At 34.5% G+C, this 16,794-nt stretch overlaps 1 protein-coding gene across 5 annotated transcripts in view; it reads right to left on the bottom strand.

The window, feature by feature from the left end:
* The window catches only part of LOC121373993 (nucleoprotein TPR-like), a 73,531-nt gene that overhangs the window by 30,571 nt on the left and 26,166 nt on the right, over positions 1 to 16,794 (bottom strand). For 4 of the 5 annotated variants that reach the window (XM_041500851.1, XM_041500850.1, XM_041500852.1 and 1 more), the window contains exons 28-42: positions 16,621 to 16,710; positions 13,539 to 13,633; positions 12,630 to 12,684; positions 10,795 to 10,892; positions 8,945 to 9,079; positions 8,075 to 8,149; positions 7,243 to 7,320; positions 6,640 to 6,750; positions 5,567 to 5,676; positions 4,907 to 5,054; positions 3,827 to 3,964; positions 3,217 to 3,401; positions 2,398 to 2,460; positions 1,755 to 1,796; positions 668 to 709 (exon numbers count right to left, since the gene is read on the bottom strand). In XM_041500851.1, coding sequence (XP_041356785.1) covers positions 668 to 709; positions 1,755 to 1,796; positions 2,398 to 2,460; positions 3,217 to 3,401; positions 3,827 to 3,964; positions 4,907 to 5,054; positions 5,567 to 5,676; positions 6,640 to 6,750; positions 7,243 to 7,320; positions 8,075 to 8,149; positions 8,945 to 9,079; positions 10,795 to 10,892; positions 12,630 to 12,684; positions 13,539 to 13,633; positions 16,621 to 16,710 — 1,465 coding nt within the window. The remainder of the gene's footprint in view (positions 1 to 667; positions 710 to 1,754; positions 1,797 to 2,397; positions 2,461 to 3,216; positions 3,402 to 3,826; positions 3,965 to 4,906; positions 5,055 to 5,566; positions 5,677 to 6,639; positions 6,751 to 7,242; positions 7,321 to 8,074; positions 8,150 to 8,944; positions 9,080 to 10,794; positions 10,893 to 12,629; positions 12,685 to 13,538; positions 13,634 to 16,620; positions 16,711 to 16,794) is intronic. The other variant, XM_041500854.1, reaches the window with a different exon arrangement.

The raw sequence follows: 16,794 nt of genomic DNA, 5'->3' as shown, positions 1-16,794 counted from the left end.
ATAAGTACGGTCAAATAAAACAATTCAATAATGCAGTTAATCAAACAACTAAAATAAAGACCACTAGATAGTGGCGACATCAAATTACATACACATTTAACAAGATGTCAATTCATTTTAAAATCAATATTCATGAGGACTGTATTTAAATTGAGAATAACTAGTTAATTACGTAGGATATCGGCTTTGTCCTGTGAAAATAAGAATGGGAATTTCCCATTTGGCCTGAACAGGATAAAGCTGATATCCTACGTTATTAACTAGTTATTTATTTTTATCCTGCAGTCTGTAATTATTACGGGGAATAGCTATTATTTGTTATTTCAGCTACATTATACTATGACCTAGAGATTAAATGAGCAATTTTGTAATGTGGCTATGCATGTGACATCACATACGTGACATCAAGTCATAATCTGATAGTACATGTTTATGACTTTGCTTCGGTGACCATAATCAGCCAGTGGTTGCAGAATAAATGTTTAAAACCGATTGTATGATTGTAAGGACCACCAAAAAGCAATTACATATTAAAATGAAAACGCCTAGAAGGTGAATTCAAGGCTCATATTGTTTCACGTTATAACTATGAGGAATAATATACAAAACAGAAAGTAAAAGTTTAAACAAATTAAAAACCTCTTAATAAATTTCAGAAAACACTTACTTTAACTGTGTTATCTGATTCCTTGCTGCAAGCAATTCACTTCTGTAATATTAAAAAAAACAGAGACCATATTTATGAATTTTAAAAAACCTGTATGACATCAATGCTCAGAAACTGCTGATGTAATTAGTAAATATAAATTGCTCAGAAAGATGTGCTCAGTAAAACATTCATTCATGAGAATGAAAGAACTGTTCGATAATCACAAACAAGAAGTTACTGCTACATTAAAAATTACTACTAAAAGAAATATATAGAGGCTATTTCATGGGTTTTTTCGAATACGATTTTTATGTCAAAGAGTGGTGTGTGAAAACCATATTTTCACGAATTGCGAAGCAATGAGTGAAAATATGGTTTTCACACATCACGAGTTGACATAAAAATCGTATTCGGAAAAATACCATGAAATGGTCTATTTATTATATACATATTTCCTAATTTTTGACAATATCTTTTGCTTTTTGGCAATATCTTTCGCTTATCCTATCGAAAACACGTAACGTCATGATATATTTCTTCTTATGGAACTTTGCCAGAAAATTTACTTTACCTTAGACTTTTAAAAAGAAATCTATTTAAAATTTATCTTTATTAACATTTATTTAACAATACTGCGGTGCAAACATACCTGACAAAGCGATCCTCTAAAAACTCCCACAAAAATAAAACGAGTCGAATGCTGTTAAATTCTTACACTTACACTCGATGACCCTGCATTGTGTCATCATTATTTAGCTTCGTATTCAATTCGTTTTAGATATTTTATCGTAATTGCACTTTGTATCCCTTTTTTATAGGTACAGTTGTTTAAATTACGTTTTTTATTTTTCAAATACGATCAGATGCATTGGTAATCATCAAATTTAAATACGAGGAACCGAGACGAGGGAGATAATTTAATCATGCACTTTTACAAAAAAGTAAATACGACTTCTATATTTTCACTGTAGCTAAAATACAGTGAAAATATGATTTTTTACCGGATATGACTTTTATGGTTTCCATAGATCTATATATTTCATTGCTATGTATATAATAAAGAGAATTATAAAGAAATAAACAAAAATATAAAGAATATACTTACTGACTTGTTTGTATACTTGAATTCAGTTTTACTATTTCTGCCCTGAAATATAAAAGCTATTGGTGTGAATATTTTATCTAAATGAATACTTGAAAGGGGTGAGGGTGGGATGCAGTAGCTATTAATTTTTAGAGTGTGTGTGGCAATTTTATACCATAGACTTGATTTATTATACGGTATCTTGTTGGGGAAGACAATGAAATTTTTTTATCTCTAGTAATGGAGTATAGTTTCTACATGTAGATTTTAATAATTCAAATTTAACATTGAAGCAAAATTTATATAACTTTTATCATTATTATTATTATTATATTTTGTGGCATAACAAACAACCCCTACATTTATAGCATACACTTTCCTTCACAATGAATTAAGGAAGGAAGACATTTTTTATTTAACGAGTGCATTTTTATTTTCTTTACTGCACACTGGATAAACTTGGTAGCTTAATACTGAGAATAAAACACTGTTTAGGTTTGCCATTCTGGCTATGGATTTTTAAAGCTATCTTAGTGCAATGAAATTGTGAAACCATCGTAGGCTGTGACATCCCTATAGCACATGCTAAGATAGCTTTGAAATTACGGGCCCTGAATCCTACTAGTGGAGTAATGGTCTTAATAATGAGGATGAAACACTTTACCTCTGTTTTGACTTTTCTTCATTACTCTGTGCAATCTGTCGGCGCATAGTTTCCTTCTCTTGCCTAAATCAAGTAGCAAAATGGTAGAATGATGGACTAAGTGACAAGAATATTGCATACAAATATGTCAACTAAAAATAAATGACACAAATTTGTAGACAGATTTGTACTAACGGAAGAAAGGAAATGTTTTATTTAACAACACACTCAACACGTTTTATTTACGGTTATATGGTGTCAGACATATGATTAGGACTACACATATATTGAGAGAGGAAACCTGCTGTCGCCACTTCATGGGTTACTCTTTTCAATTAGCAGCAAGGGATCTTTTATATGTATCATCCCACAGTCAGGGATTTGTACTAAAGATATGAAAGCAACAAATTTCAAAAAGCAAAACTAAATGAAACAGGAGCACCCAATTTACAGAAATGATCACTTCATAAAATCTGTTTCATGTATCAAAAATGGCAGCAACCATATGTCACAAGGTACTTTTCCTTAACTAAACTATCTCTCCCAAACCCTGTTCCCTACTCTCTTTGAATCTATTCCAAATTCCTGGTCCCTACTCATTCTAGATCTACTCCAAACCACGTTCTCTGATCACTCATCAAATCTATCCCAAACCCTGATTCCTTTTCACTCTGTCTATCCCAAACACTGGTCTCTATTTACTCCAAATCTATTCCAAACCCTAATCCTAATTCACTCTTGATCTATTTTAAACCTTGGTCTGTACTAATTTATAAATAATTTTTAAACCCTGGTCCCTACTCATTTGTACATTATTTTCGAAGCTGGGTCTCTACTCACAAGACTCTCTTGTGTTCCTCAGGATCTGCCTTGTGTGACTGTTCTATCAGGTGGTTTGTTCGCGACTTCCAGCGATCAACTTCATTCATCATAGAACTCTTCTCACTCACTAATGTGTCTCTCTGGGCCTGAAGGGTGCGTATGGTTGTTTGGTAAGGTGCAATGTCCGCTTCCAGTTTCTTTACCTATATAGAAAATAACAATGAGTAATGTGTGGATGGATGATTGCTTATGTCCATGCATAAGAATGGAAGACTGAGTAATAAAGAAAAAGTAAAATTTGTTTTATTTAACGACGCCACTAGAGCACATTGATTGAGTAATAAAGAGAACATTTAGCTGGGTATCAGTAAAGCAAAAACAACCTCACCAAAACAAACCCCAGTATGATTTGAGGAGAAAAAGAAAGAGACATTTGTCTGTCTGTCTGTCCGCCTGTCGGTCGGTCCATCCATCCATAGAATAGAAAGAATTAAAGTTTTCTTTGTCTAAAGACACCACTAGAGCATATTGATTAATTAAACATCCACTGAGGAGATTCAATAAACAAATATTTACACCTGAATTAAGGTTTGTTATAAAGGTTTGTTATTATGTAGTCAAATCTTACTTTGGCTTCGGCTTCTTGCAGCTGACTCTGTAGTTTATTTCGTTCTTCTCGCAGCATCTTGTTACTGTCGGACAGTAGATTGAGGTTTTCAACTTTCTTCATCATCTCGGCATGCTGAGATGCAGCCTGAACAGCAATCTGAAAAGCCAACCAGAAAGATGATACCAGACCAACACATACAAGAGCCACTACTTGAGCAACAATTTGAACTATAATTTGAAACAGACCATGAAGAAGTGATGAAAACAATATATGCAACTGTGAGAATCTTATTACTCTCACACCTGGTTATGTGCTTATTAAAATTTTTAGAATCTAAACTCAAGACTTTTAACCGTTTGAGACTTTAATGCCATGGCAATGCTATACAAATTGTCTGTGTGTGACATTATAACAGATTTGAGTCTAGTCTAGAGGTTCTGCATATACAAAATAGAAATAGTCCATGCGAATGGGCCATGCTGAATACACCCAATATTTCATTTATTTTTTTCAACTTATTTTTGTGCTTATATCCAATTAACATTCAAGCACACTGTCCTGGGCACACACCACAGCTATCTGGACTGTCTGTCTAGTTAGGTGTTAGTGGTCAATGAGAGAGAAGAGGGTGTAGTGGTCTTACACCTACCCATTGAGTTGTTAAAACTAGCTCTGGGTGGGAGCCGAAACCAAGCTGTGAACCCTGTACCTACAAGCCTTATGTTCGATGGCTTAACCACGACACCACTGAGGCCGGATACACCCAATATGATTCTTATTGAACTATATTGCTTACAAAAGAGAAATAACTCTGTTATGTTATGAGCTCACTGTTCAGATAAACATTTCCACCACCCTAAATGTATTTTTCCTGTTTCATCTGACCTCACAATTGATTCTTACAGTCATGGTTATAAACTGTGTAGTCAATTCTATTTTAATAGACAACAAAATAAATCTTGAAGCATGCAATGTTAGGTGAATTTATCAGACATTATAATGACAAATTCCACTTCAACAAGGTATTTGATAAAAAGAAAGCTTACAAATCCCAGAAGCAGATACAAACTTAGTGGCCCAGTGGAAAAATCAATATACCTGAGAAGTCTGCCTTTCTTCAGACAGTGTCTTGTTTGCATCATCAAGCTGTTTCTGTAGCAAATTACAGCGCTGGTTTACTCTGTTGCATTCAGCCTTTGCTACTTCTAGCTGTGTTTCAGAAATTTCCTTTTCCTTTCTCAAAAATCTGGAAGAAAAAAAAAAATCATTAAAAGAAGTCCAATATAACATTAAGAAGGAAACAAAAGATAAAATGATAAACAAGTAACTCTTTGTTATACTAAGAAAATTAAGTGACATAACATTCTCAGTTCATATCTACATTGATTAATTAAATTTTATGTTCATTTTTTAATACAAGCACACTTTAAGAAAATATTTTTGAACAAATATATATATATAGAAGTTACATGTCATAAAGGTTCCTGTAAAACCTATCAATTTATTTGTGTACCAATTAAAAGTATTATGACAAAGAATATGTTTGATAAGATCTGTGTTAGAAAATCAAAGTTATGAAACAAGGATAGTCTGAGCCAACATTAAGACATTTTATAATAAATTTGTATGAATGAAGGTAAAACCAAAATAACCAACAAAATCTACCACTGCCTAAAGGGATAACAGTTAATAAAATAGATAATTTCCTGAGATAAAGTAAGTTAATATTTAAATTTGTTAACTGTCATGAAGTATTACTTAATAACTTCCAGCAGCTGATCTGAAGTTTTCACAGTGTCGTCTGATCGGCCGGGTTTGGGAGCATCCTCGCGGACCCTCTGTTGGATCTTTACCACTTGTCCTGTCAACTAAAATAAAAACGATCAAGATATAGACACTCACATAAGACCCATATTTACTCTTTTTTATCGTGGTTCTTTGTAAAATCCTTAATTTTATTGAAATAATAATTTAAACGGGTAGAAACTCTACAAAACATCCTTACAAGGTTTCCGTCAAAGATTTATAATAGGTACGCCCTCGATGGACCGCAAAGCCTACCAGCGCTCATGTCAAAGTTATGGTCATTAAAATTTTTATTTCAACAACGTATATATATAAAGTATAATAATTACTCCGACATAACACTTTTTGTATGTTTTAAGTCATACAGGAACATTTAAACTAATTTTTGAAATTAATTTTTTTAATATTTAAATATTTTAGGGTATGCATCAGTACCCTAAAAATACTTTAGGGTACCTATCTTTACTAATTTTACCCTTTGGAAAAATCCTTGCCAAAATGCACTTTTAAGTAACGGAAAAATATCAAATGAAAACAAGGGTCCACATTATATTATTGCAATAACAAAAATATCTGTGGGATCTGTAGGGAAAAAAATATCTGTGGAAAAATCTCTGGGGTTTATTAACCAAGAACCGGTCTCCAGGAGTTTATGATATTTTATTCACCTAAATTATTCATAATGTGTTAAAAATTAAAAACTTCATTTGTTAATTTTCCTAATCTATCAATACACATGTAGTAATAACAGCAGTGAATATATACTGTGTGTGGAACAGAAAAAAAACGTACATCTGTATAAAAGTGACCAAGCTTTCGAAAAATATATAAATTGTTTGTTTCTGCTAAACCACTTATCAATCAAATCTGCCTGTTCCATATGCTAATATCATATTAAGTGCCTACGGTAGCTATGCACTTAATGTGATTGTAGCACCAAGATCACTTCAAGGAACAAGGCCCCGGTTATGACAAATAAGTACATGAACCATAACTGCTAAAATCCTAAATTCACGGATACTTACTTTCTCCATCTGTTGATGTAAGACATTATTTTGCTGGGTGAGTTCTCGAACTCGCTGATCCATTAAACGGCATTCTTCACGCATGATGCGCTCCTGTTCTAACCATGATGTCTGAAATTTAAACACCACTGTGTTAATACATCATTTTCAACATACTGCAAAATATCATGAACACACAGCTAGCTACTGAACGGTTTTCATTATTCACAGTCCACTTTATTTGATCTAATCAGGGCTAACTCTGGGTGAACAGAACATTTTGCCAATTTATCTGTTTAACTTAAAAAATTGCACAAATCCCATTTAAAAAAAAACAAATTGATCATTACATTAAATGATTTTGCCAAATAAGAAAATTAAATTTTCCATGTTTTTACTGAGACTTCTAAGCTAAATATAGTTAAAGATACTTTATTGATTGGTTCAGTTTAATGTTTTTTTTTTTAATCATAAAGCTATGAATGCAAACAAATAAGCATCGTTCAACCAATTAAATTGTCCTAAAATGTATAAATGGAAACACAATTATATTATTAGATTATGAAAGACATTAAACAATGGATTTATAATTTACAGATGATCACAAAACAAACTCGCACTCACCCGTGATTCTGTTAATTCTTGTTCAGCTTTTTTACCCACTTCTTGTGCTTCTGTTAGCAGTGCATTGAAATTTTCAATCTACAATGAAAAAAGCAACAAGCCAAAATGAAACAAATACTAAGAACAAACCATTCCATCTTTATTTTATTTGTTTTTATTCTTTAAAGCGATGCTTGAATTACAATGTTTATGTTGCCGACTGGATAAATGTATTTTGATTAAAATGCTGGGAAAGGCTATACTATCAGCTCTTTTTTTTTTCAATCCAAAAATGGCTAATTTCAGACTAATAATTATGTTTAAAACAAATGAAGTGTCAAATATTTGCAAAATGTATTTTCCATGTCTAGTTTATATACACTCAGTATATACTATATTGTTAGTACTACACGTTAACGATGCCCGTCCAAAGAAGGAATGTATGGCCTTCGTGGATTAGGCCCAGAGTGAGGTTTCCTAAGTAGTATTTGGATTTCAATATGAGTAATGGTACACAACAAAATGCATTGCACGGGCACAACATACAGAATTTCAGACATGGGTGTGTTGAGACAAACCATTTGTTGGGGTGATACTAGGTACATATGTTTGCATAACTTTTATCATTTTGTTGTGGCCTATAACCGGAAGTACTATTACTCATATTGAAATCCAAATGCTACTTAGGAAACCTCACTCTGGGCCTAATCCACGAAGGCCATACTTTCCTTCTTTCATAATTAGTGTGTTGGACGGGTATCGTCAACATGTGTAGTACTAACAATATGAGTGACCCTTCAGTAGTGACGCTGAGTACACACTGAGATAAATTAACATATGTTGATGAACTCGCCTGTTTCTTGTGTGATGTCAGAGCTTCTACATCAGCAGCATGAAGCATCAGTTCTCGTTCATACTTGTTTTGTGCCTGCACCAAAATAAAACATTTCTTCAAATGTATACACCAACTGCTTTTAGCACAAATGTTTTCTTCCTTGTTTTTTTTTAACAACACAAATAATGATAATTCTTCAAACATTTTAAACCAAATTCTTTCTTCATTCCCTCCATCAACCAAAGAAAAAAAAGAAGAGTCAAATGGTTGTTTGGGTTATAAAAAACATATTTGTTAATGGATGACCCAAGCAATATTCATAATAGTGTTGAACAGTTTGTTTTGTTTAACACCACCACTAGAGCACACTGATTTATTAATAATCGAATATTGGATGTCAAACATTTGCTAATTTTGACATATAGTCTGAGAGAAAATAAACTAACGTTTGTTTTGTTTAATGACATCACTAGAGCACATTGATTTAATAACCATTGGCTATTTGGTCATTTTGACTTATAGTCTTAGAGAGAAAACCTGCTACATTTTTCCATTAGTAGCAAGGCATCTTTTATATGCATCATGTTGAACACAGATGCCTAACTTACATAAAACAAACACCATCAATATTATCTACATAAACATTCTGAGAGTACTGCTAATGAATACATGTTCCCTACGGGGCACCAACACATTTTTATATCTCCTAAATTCATAACTCTGTGAAACATGAGTAATTCGCCACAAAAGTCAAACTTGATCTGTAACAGTATATGATAAAGCTATACACAAAATTTCACCTGAATATCTTGAGGCATTGCGGATAAAAAAAATGTCAGAGGAAAACTATGTGAAGATTAGATGGACAGACATTGACTAATAACGAACCTCAGCAGCTATTTTAATCTGCGCATCCAAGTCTCTCTTGGCCGACTCCTCATTAGCTATGGCCACCTCGCGTCTCTCCACAGCTTCCTGCAGCTCGTTCTGCAGACTTGACAGCTGCTTCCGAAGATCAGCATTCTAAAATATAAATAAATAGAATGGCTGAAAGTACAAAAGGTATTTATACTGTAGGTATATCTTATATGCCTTTAAGACTAGACAGAAAAAAAGAAAGAAAAAAGTTTGTTTTGTTTAACAACACCACAAGAGCAAATTGATTAACTAATCATCGGCAATTGGATGTCAAACATTTGGTAGAGGAAACATGCTACATTTTTTTTCTAATCTTTTATATGCACTTCCCATTCAGGAAAGCACATACCACTGCCTTTGACCAGTTGTTGTGCATTGGTTGCAATGGGAAAAACACCAATCACAAAAGGTATTTATACCATAGGTATATCTTATATGCCTTTAACGACACCACTAGAGCAAATTGATTAATTAATCATCGGCTATTGTAGATCAAACATTTGGTAGTTCTGACACACACAGCAAGGGATCTTTTATATGCATTTTCCCAGTTAGGAAAGCACATACCATGGCCTCAGACCAGGTGTGGTGCATTAGTTGGAATGAGAAAAACCCCAATCAGTTGAATGGATCTATCGAGGTGGTTCGATCCTGCAATCCAAGCACCTCAAGCGAGCACTCAACCGACTGAGCTAAATCTCGCCCCAAAGACTAGACAGATGCTTCCAAAAATCAGCATTTTAAAATAGGGAAAAAAATCAAATACAAAAAATCAAAGGACTGCATTTATGAAATGTATTTGTGCCGTAGGTAATTTTTTTAAACTGCCATATATATACTCAAAGGCAAAAGTTATTGTTACATGGGTTGTTTGGAGTAATAAATTTGTGAATGGATTTATGGATGTAAACTAGAGAAATGCAACCAAGCAGTTGTTGCATCGATTGCATGCTTTGTGCAAGAAACATGGAATATTTGAGAGAAATCCTGTCCTGTGTTCACCATAAAAGGCCAGACATTCAGTCGCAAATCATTGCCACTCTGTGCAGCCTCCAGAAGTCAGAAAAACACCATTAGTGAACAGTTTGATGCAGTTTTGTTATGCCACGCTTCAGTGAAACTGACAGATGGCGAGTCATAGGGATGCTTGAATCTGGGACCGCACAGCGTGACGTCAGACGTCAATTCAAAATCCACAGAAACACCATATGGCACTTATGGCAACAATATAAACAAAACAACCAGGTCAGGGACTGTCCCTGTAGCAGCCGACCACCCATGACAACCACTTGCCAAGACACATGGATCCGAACCACGCATCTGCGAAACAGGTTCCAGCTAGCAACCCTCACAGCCCGTACCATCCCTTGTAACAGAGGTGTATCAGCAAGGACAGTCTGTGCAAGACGCCCAGCCAATCCTGACACCGAATTTATGAAACCTGTTTTTCTTAAAAGCATGTGTTTAAGTATTGTAAATGTATGTAGTTACATGCATGTAAGAAATATATAAGCTTTGTAAATTTAGCAATTAGTGATTCCAAAAACATGCATTCCTCCAAAATTACCATTTCCAATTAATAATGAAACAACAGTTTCTACCACAAAATAAATTAGTTAAAATAACATTGGTAAAACTTTGCGAAATAACCAGAAATATAAGCCCGTTCTGTAATCATGAATATAACAGGCACTATATACCAAATGGCAAATCAATGGGTCAAAGCTCAAGGAGCTACGGCCATTGGTTGTCCTAGTAATTTTAATTTAATAATGGCAAGAGCTTTTCACATTTCTAATGAACAAATGAACAATTCTTACCAGTGTATGACTTTCTTCTGATATTTTAATATTTTCATTCAACAAATCTTGTCTTTCTTTTTCCATGACCTCTACTCGTTTTTCCAACTGTTCTATTTCTGAAAAAAACAAGCAGAAAATTATTAATGTAGAGGCACTGATTTTCCGTTTCAGATTTTTCCCTTTTCCGTTTCATAATGTTACAAATTCTGTTTTTGTTTCACACACACACACACACACACACAGGAATTTAACTTGTGAATACGCTGCAACACAGACTTCAGACATTATTGGTTTTCTTTACGATATGATCGGGAAAATAATTACAAACGATCACACTATAAACCACTTCCCTTGTATAATTTATTTTGAACAAAGCCTGGCATACAATATGCAATTACCGCATTCCTTTGTGAGATTGGAAATATGGCAATGCCGCAAATGTTAAAAATTAATAAGCAAACATAATATAATATATCTTTCACTTGAGTAAATATCAGACAATTTTAGCTCACAATGTTCGGTTTTCCCCCCGTTAAGCGAAGAAAACACGACTGGTAAAATGTCTAGATACTCTACATTAAACATTTGGCGAAACATACAAAGGTACTAGTTTCGTAGCATAGCACAGGCAGATGTTGGTGTCTATAGTTTCTAGTTCGAAAAATAAATTTTCATTAATCAAATGTGCTATTTAAAGTCAAATAATGTTTTTGAAAAAAATCGGGAATTCCGTTTCAGATAGGTATTTTCGCGATTCTGCGATCGTGGAAAATCAGTGCCTCTATTAATGATGTGTTAAGTTACCAAACATTTTCCTTTATCATCTTACAAGGAAGGAAATGTTTTATTTAACGACACACTCAACACATTTTATTTATGGTTATATGGCGTCTGACATATGGTTGAGGACCACACAGATACTGAGAGGAAACCTGCTGTCACCACTTCATGGGCTATTCTTTTTGATTTGCAGCAAGGGATCTTTTATATGCACCATCCCAGACAGGATAACACATACCACAGCCTATGATATGTGGGCTATTTCTCGTTCCAGCCAGTGCTCCACAACTGGTGTAACAAAGGCTGTGGTATGTACTATCCTGTCTGTGGGATGGTGCATATAAAAGATCCCTTGCTGCTAATCAAAAAGAGTAGCCCATAAAATGGTTACAGCGGGTTTCCTCTTAATATATGTGTGGTCCTTAACCATATGTCTGACGCCATATAACCATAAATAAAATGTGTTGAGTGCATCATTAAATAAAACATTCCCTTCCTTCTTCAATACTAATATTGTACCCTGGGGAAAATATGGAGGGGGATTCATTTTATATCATTTGTGCAGAACCAAAGTCACACAATTTATACACATGCATGATTTTCATTTTGCATATAATGCTGCATTCATTACAAGTCGTGGATATAATCCTTTCAAATTCACAAGTTGTGATGAGTGTCCTTTTGATAAAATAACCACCTGAACACAACTTGTGAACTGGAGCATAAAATGGCAGAACAAACACAAATCATTCGTACAATTGTAAGTTGGGGTGTGTGAGATTGGAGTGACAGTGCACAAGTCGTGTTCACAATTTGGAACTTGCGAATTCACGATATTCATGAGCACAAAATGAATGCAGCATAAGCACTGCAGATTCCCACAGTTTGCACAATTTACAAATTGTGAGCATGTGCTAAGGTTTTTGTATAATTTACAGAAAAGTAACTAATGTTTTTACACTGCAATAGTATTCCACATTTATTTAATCTTACTTAATACCATGGAATGAATGAGAAGAATTTAAAGTATTTTATGGGTGGTGAGTTTCAATGATTTTTCTTTCATAAGTTACCTTGTTTCATTTCAGAAGCTCTCTTTTCCAAACCATCTTGAAACTGTTTGCTAGTCTGAAATGAATGAGATGAATTTTACTTATAAATCAATATAAATATATAATTAAAAACACACACAAAATCCATCCTGTATTACATTATGAAACAGTTCACAGATGTGAATTAACACTGAAATGGCTTCTACTATAAAATAAAGCAGAATTTAGCTCAGTAGTAGGGCATCTGGCAGGGGACAGTGTTTTAAAATCTTAGATAATCATGGTTTTTAACTACTGTTATGTGGACAATACCAATCAAATACCTAAAACCTGCATTGACATTATGCAATAACAGTACTTTCAGCTTAAACTAATTTCAAGCGAAGTCAAATATTTTATTTTAAATTGTTAACGAACAGTTTCTATGACTTTTAGACTGTGTAAGGGACGGGATGTAGCCCAGTGGTAAAGCATTCGCTGGATGCGCGGTCGGTCTAGGATCAATCCCCATCGGTGGACCCATTGGGCTATTTCTTGTTCCAGCCAGTGCGCCACAACTGGTGTAACAAAGGCCATGGTATGTACTATCCTGTCTGTGGGATGGTGCATATAAAAGATCCCTTGCTGCTAATCGAAAAGAGTAGCCCATGAAGTGGCGACAGCGGGTTTCCTATGTCAGTATCTGTGTGGTCCTTAACCATGTCTGATGCCATATAACCATAAATAAAATGTGTTGAGTGTGTCGTTAAATAAAATATTTCCTTCCTTTAGACTGTGTAATGGTCCACTTGAAGTTAAAGTTGTGTAATCTACATGTGAACATGATAATGGTTTGCTTGAAATATTGTGCCCTGCAGAGCTGCAAAAGTGGATCAATCGGTTTTCAGCAGAACTGGTTTTGCCTCCAACCTTTTTTTTTCTATGTCTTACCAGATTTTGTTGTTTTAGTGTTTCCTCTACACTGTCTGAAATCTTCTTGTACTGCTCCACATGTTTCTTTGCTGTTGCAAGTTGTTGTTCCAGACCTATATATTATAGAGAATAGAAATAGTAAACCATATATTTTTGCAGATACTGCAATATCAAGAATTACTATGATCTGGTATTTTAAACATGCACTTACTCTTATTCTAGCAAATCTTAAAGTTTGCCCAAATACAGCAGTATAATTGTCAAAGGTTTCATACAAAAGTCATGTATGGTATTGTTACAAGAACATTATTATTATGATACAATATTACAGTTTAAAAGTGCCATGTAAAAGAAGAGAAACGTGGATAGAAAAGCAGATGCCAACCCTAGTTGCATGGCTGTTAACAAAAGTAAAATGTTGTGACTGAAATTTCAAGGTACAGGGCATTGCCCTGGTTGGGGGTTTAGATGGCGGATGTCAGTGCCATGATTATATCACCATTCAAAATGGTTGTGTTTTATATGACAATTGTAGTCCACTTCAAACATGTATTTCTCCCAACCCAAACCGTTTTTTTGTTTTTTTTATTGGACAAAAACATTAATTTGATGGGTCCTGCAGTGAACCTATATTAATAAAAATAGTCCTATTAGGCTGACATTTGCTGGGGTGTTCTTTCATAAGCTACGGGCATTTTTTTAAAGTTTGCATTATTACTTGATATTATTTATTTAGGCTTGACGGCCAGCTAATGGACGACAAATCAAATATTCAAATACATTTACATCGGGTATAGTCTTATTGCAAATTCATTATGGTCGTTAAAAATTGGGGTAAAAGCCAATGTCTGATACTGCATTACGCTAACGTTGAATAGTCCTCTGTTGACCTCTGTGTTCATTTAACAATACGTAACGCAAAATCTTGGAGTTTTAATACCCTTCTCGCTCGTGTAACGTTTTGTGACCGTGTCATATTTTACTTTGGGGTCTTTAGTAATACATATATGTTAAAATAAAACGGCAATGACTGGTTGCATACTTTATTAATTAACATTACGTTGCACAATAACACCCCCCCCCCCCCCCCCAAAATTTAAAAAAAAAAAATGAAGTTTTGTCACACATCCCATAATTCCCACTCTCCTTAGTGCACGTTGCGTAATTCTCGAATGACCTCATTATTCAATCGTAAATAATAAAGAAGTAACATACCGCTGGTCGGTAAATGTTAATTTTTTACCAGATCAATTTTATTTTAAAGTTTCAATATCTATAATACGCAATCTAATAATCTCCCAGCATCACTATTACATTGTAACAGTGTTCAAACTCGCACGTACTGTTCGTCACATGGTGTGACATCGGGTACGGCCATTACTTCAAAGGGAGTGTGTAGCACATTTAAATTTGGTTTTTTTTTCACTTAATTTACAACTACTGTAGTAAGTTGTTTTTGTGTTGTTGTTGTTTTTTTTGGGTTTTTTGTTTTTTTGGGGTGGGGGGGGGTAATTACAAAAACCGTACCAAACATGATTTAAAATAAATAAATAATAATAATAATAAAATATCTGGAGAAAAAAAGTACGAAACATATGTACACACCTTTTTACAAAATAAGATCGTCTGCTTAAAACAGCACAGCAAATGGTAGTGCAGGATGCACATTAAGTCAATACTTTTACTTTCTACGTCCGTTCGGACTAAGTAAATAGCGATAGATCCCAAATATGTGTTAACACAAATGGATGGATTAAAACAAAGTTGTATTCTTCTACCAAAAATATATTATATCAGACAATGTAGGCATTATTACTAAAAACTATGATACAACAGACTGTATCACAACAGGATACACCTAATTTGCATATCCAGGTCAGAGTTGTTCGTCACGTGTTCGTAATCGATCGGAAAACCAAAACGAAACTTTTTTCGATGTCAGTTTTTTTTTAAATATACAATTAGCTAAATTTGTAAACATTTTTATGAGTTCAAGTGTCCACGATAAGAGCAACTTTGGAAATCTTTATTGGGAAACTATTGGGTCGAAGGGTCTAATTGGGGAAAAGTTTGATATTGGATTGGAAATTTACGTCACTGGCCCCAAAATGTATGGTAGATTATACCCTGGGATGGGTCCCTAAAGGGGGTCAGTGGGGCAAAGACAACATCCGATGCGATCGGGTTGACATTACGGAAACCGAAAACGGCCGAAGTGATTCTCATTTATAAAAAAAAAAAAAAAAAAAAAACCTGACTGAAAAAATAATTTCCACAATTTCTCTGACGACGGAAATCCGTCTCACGACGGACAGTTAACAGCCATGTAGTTGGAGTGTCATAGGAATCCAGGACTTCAAAAATAGGAATCGCACCCCCCAAAATAGGAATGTTATCAGTGATGCCTCTGGAGCGAGTGTATTCAATTATATCTTTGACGCACACGTTTTTTTCACTGCTAATTCACCGATAGATTCGAGACCTTTCCTCTTCGACATTTTGGTAAAGTCAAGTTCAAGGCAGTACCCAATCAGCAAACATCGGGGTTGTTCAGAAGACCGATTGCTAGACTAGTTTATTCTATATTGCCACGCTTGCTATGCTCTCTATAATAAGTTTAAAGAACAAGCAGGAAACCAATCTATGATTGTTGACGGTGAAGAGGGGGAAAAGTTCCATTTGTCTGGTGTTAACAACATTTGTGCCTTCCAAAATACGATCCGACACCAAATATGTGAAATTACAATTTTCTTTCTAAAAATTGGAATTTCGAACAAGACAATCGTAATAGCGTAATCTATGCTTTAAATTCGTAATGATTCCACCAAATTCATAATGGTTGGCATCTCTGGAAAAGGTGCATTTAACACATTAAGTCAATGCCACAGTGATTATGCTATAAATTTTAAGGTTTGATTCACATCCCTGTATTGGCTTTTACCCACAGGAAGTATACGACTTGGTATGGAGATGTCTGGCCACTTCTCTCACAACAACCATTAACTATTAACTTCTGCCCAGGGCAAAGCACTAGGGTATGTGTTTGTCCAGGAGTAAAGCATAAAAATAAATTAAAAAGACTTAAAAATTATATGCTTACTTTTAATGCGCTGCTGAGCCTGGTTGAGTTGTGATTTGAGATCTTTGATTTCTTCTACATTTGACACTTCTGAGCTTGCAGCTGGAGCACCTGCAGTGGTGTAATAAACAACTTCAAACAACAACATATACTGCATCACATTTAAACAATGGACATCATTAAGCCTATTTTAAC

This window comes from Gigantopelta aegis, chromosome 6 (assembly GCF_016097555.1).
Source record: "Gigantopelta aegis isolate Gae_Host chromosome 6, Gae_host_genome, whole genome shotgun sequence".
Lineage (NCBI taxonomy): Eukaryota > Metazoa > Mollusca > Gastropoda > Neomphalida > Peltospiridae > Gigantopelta > Gigantopelta aegis.
The sequence above is the reverse complement of the archived record's forward strand: the minus strand, read 5'-3'. Positions and strand labels throughout refer to the sequence as shown.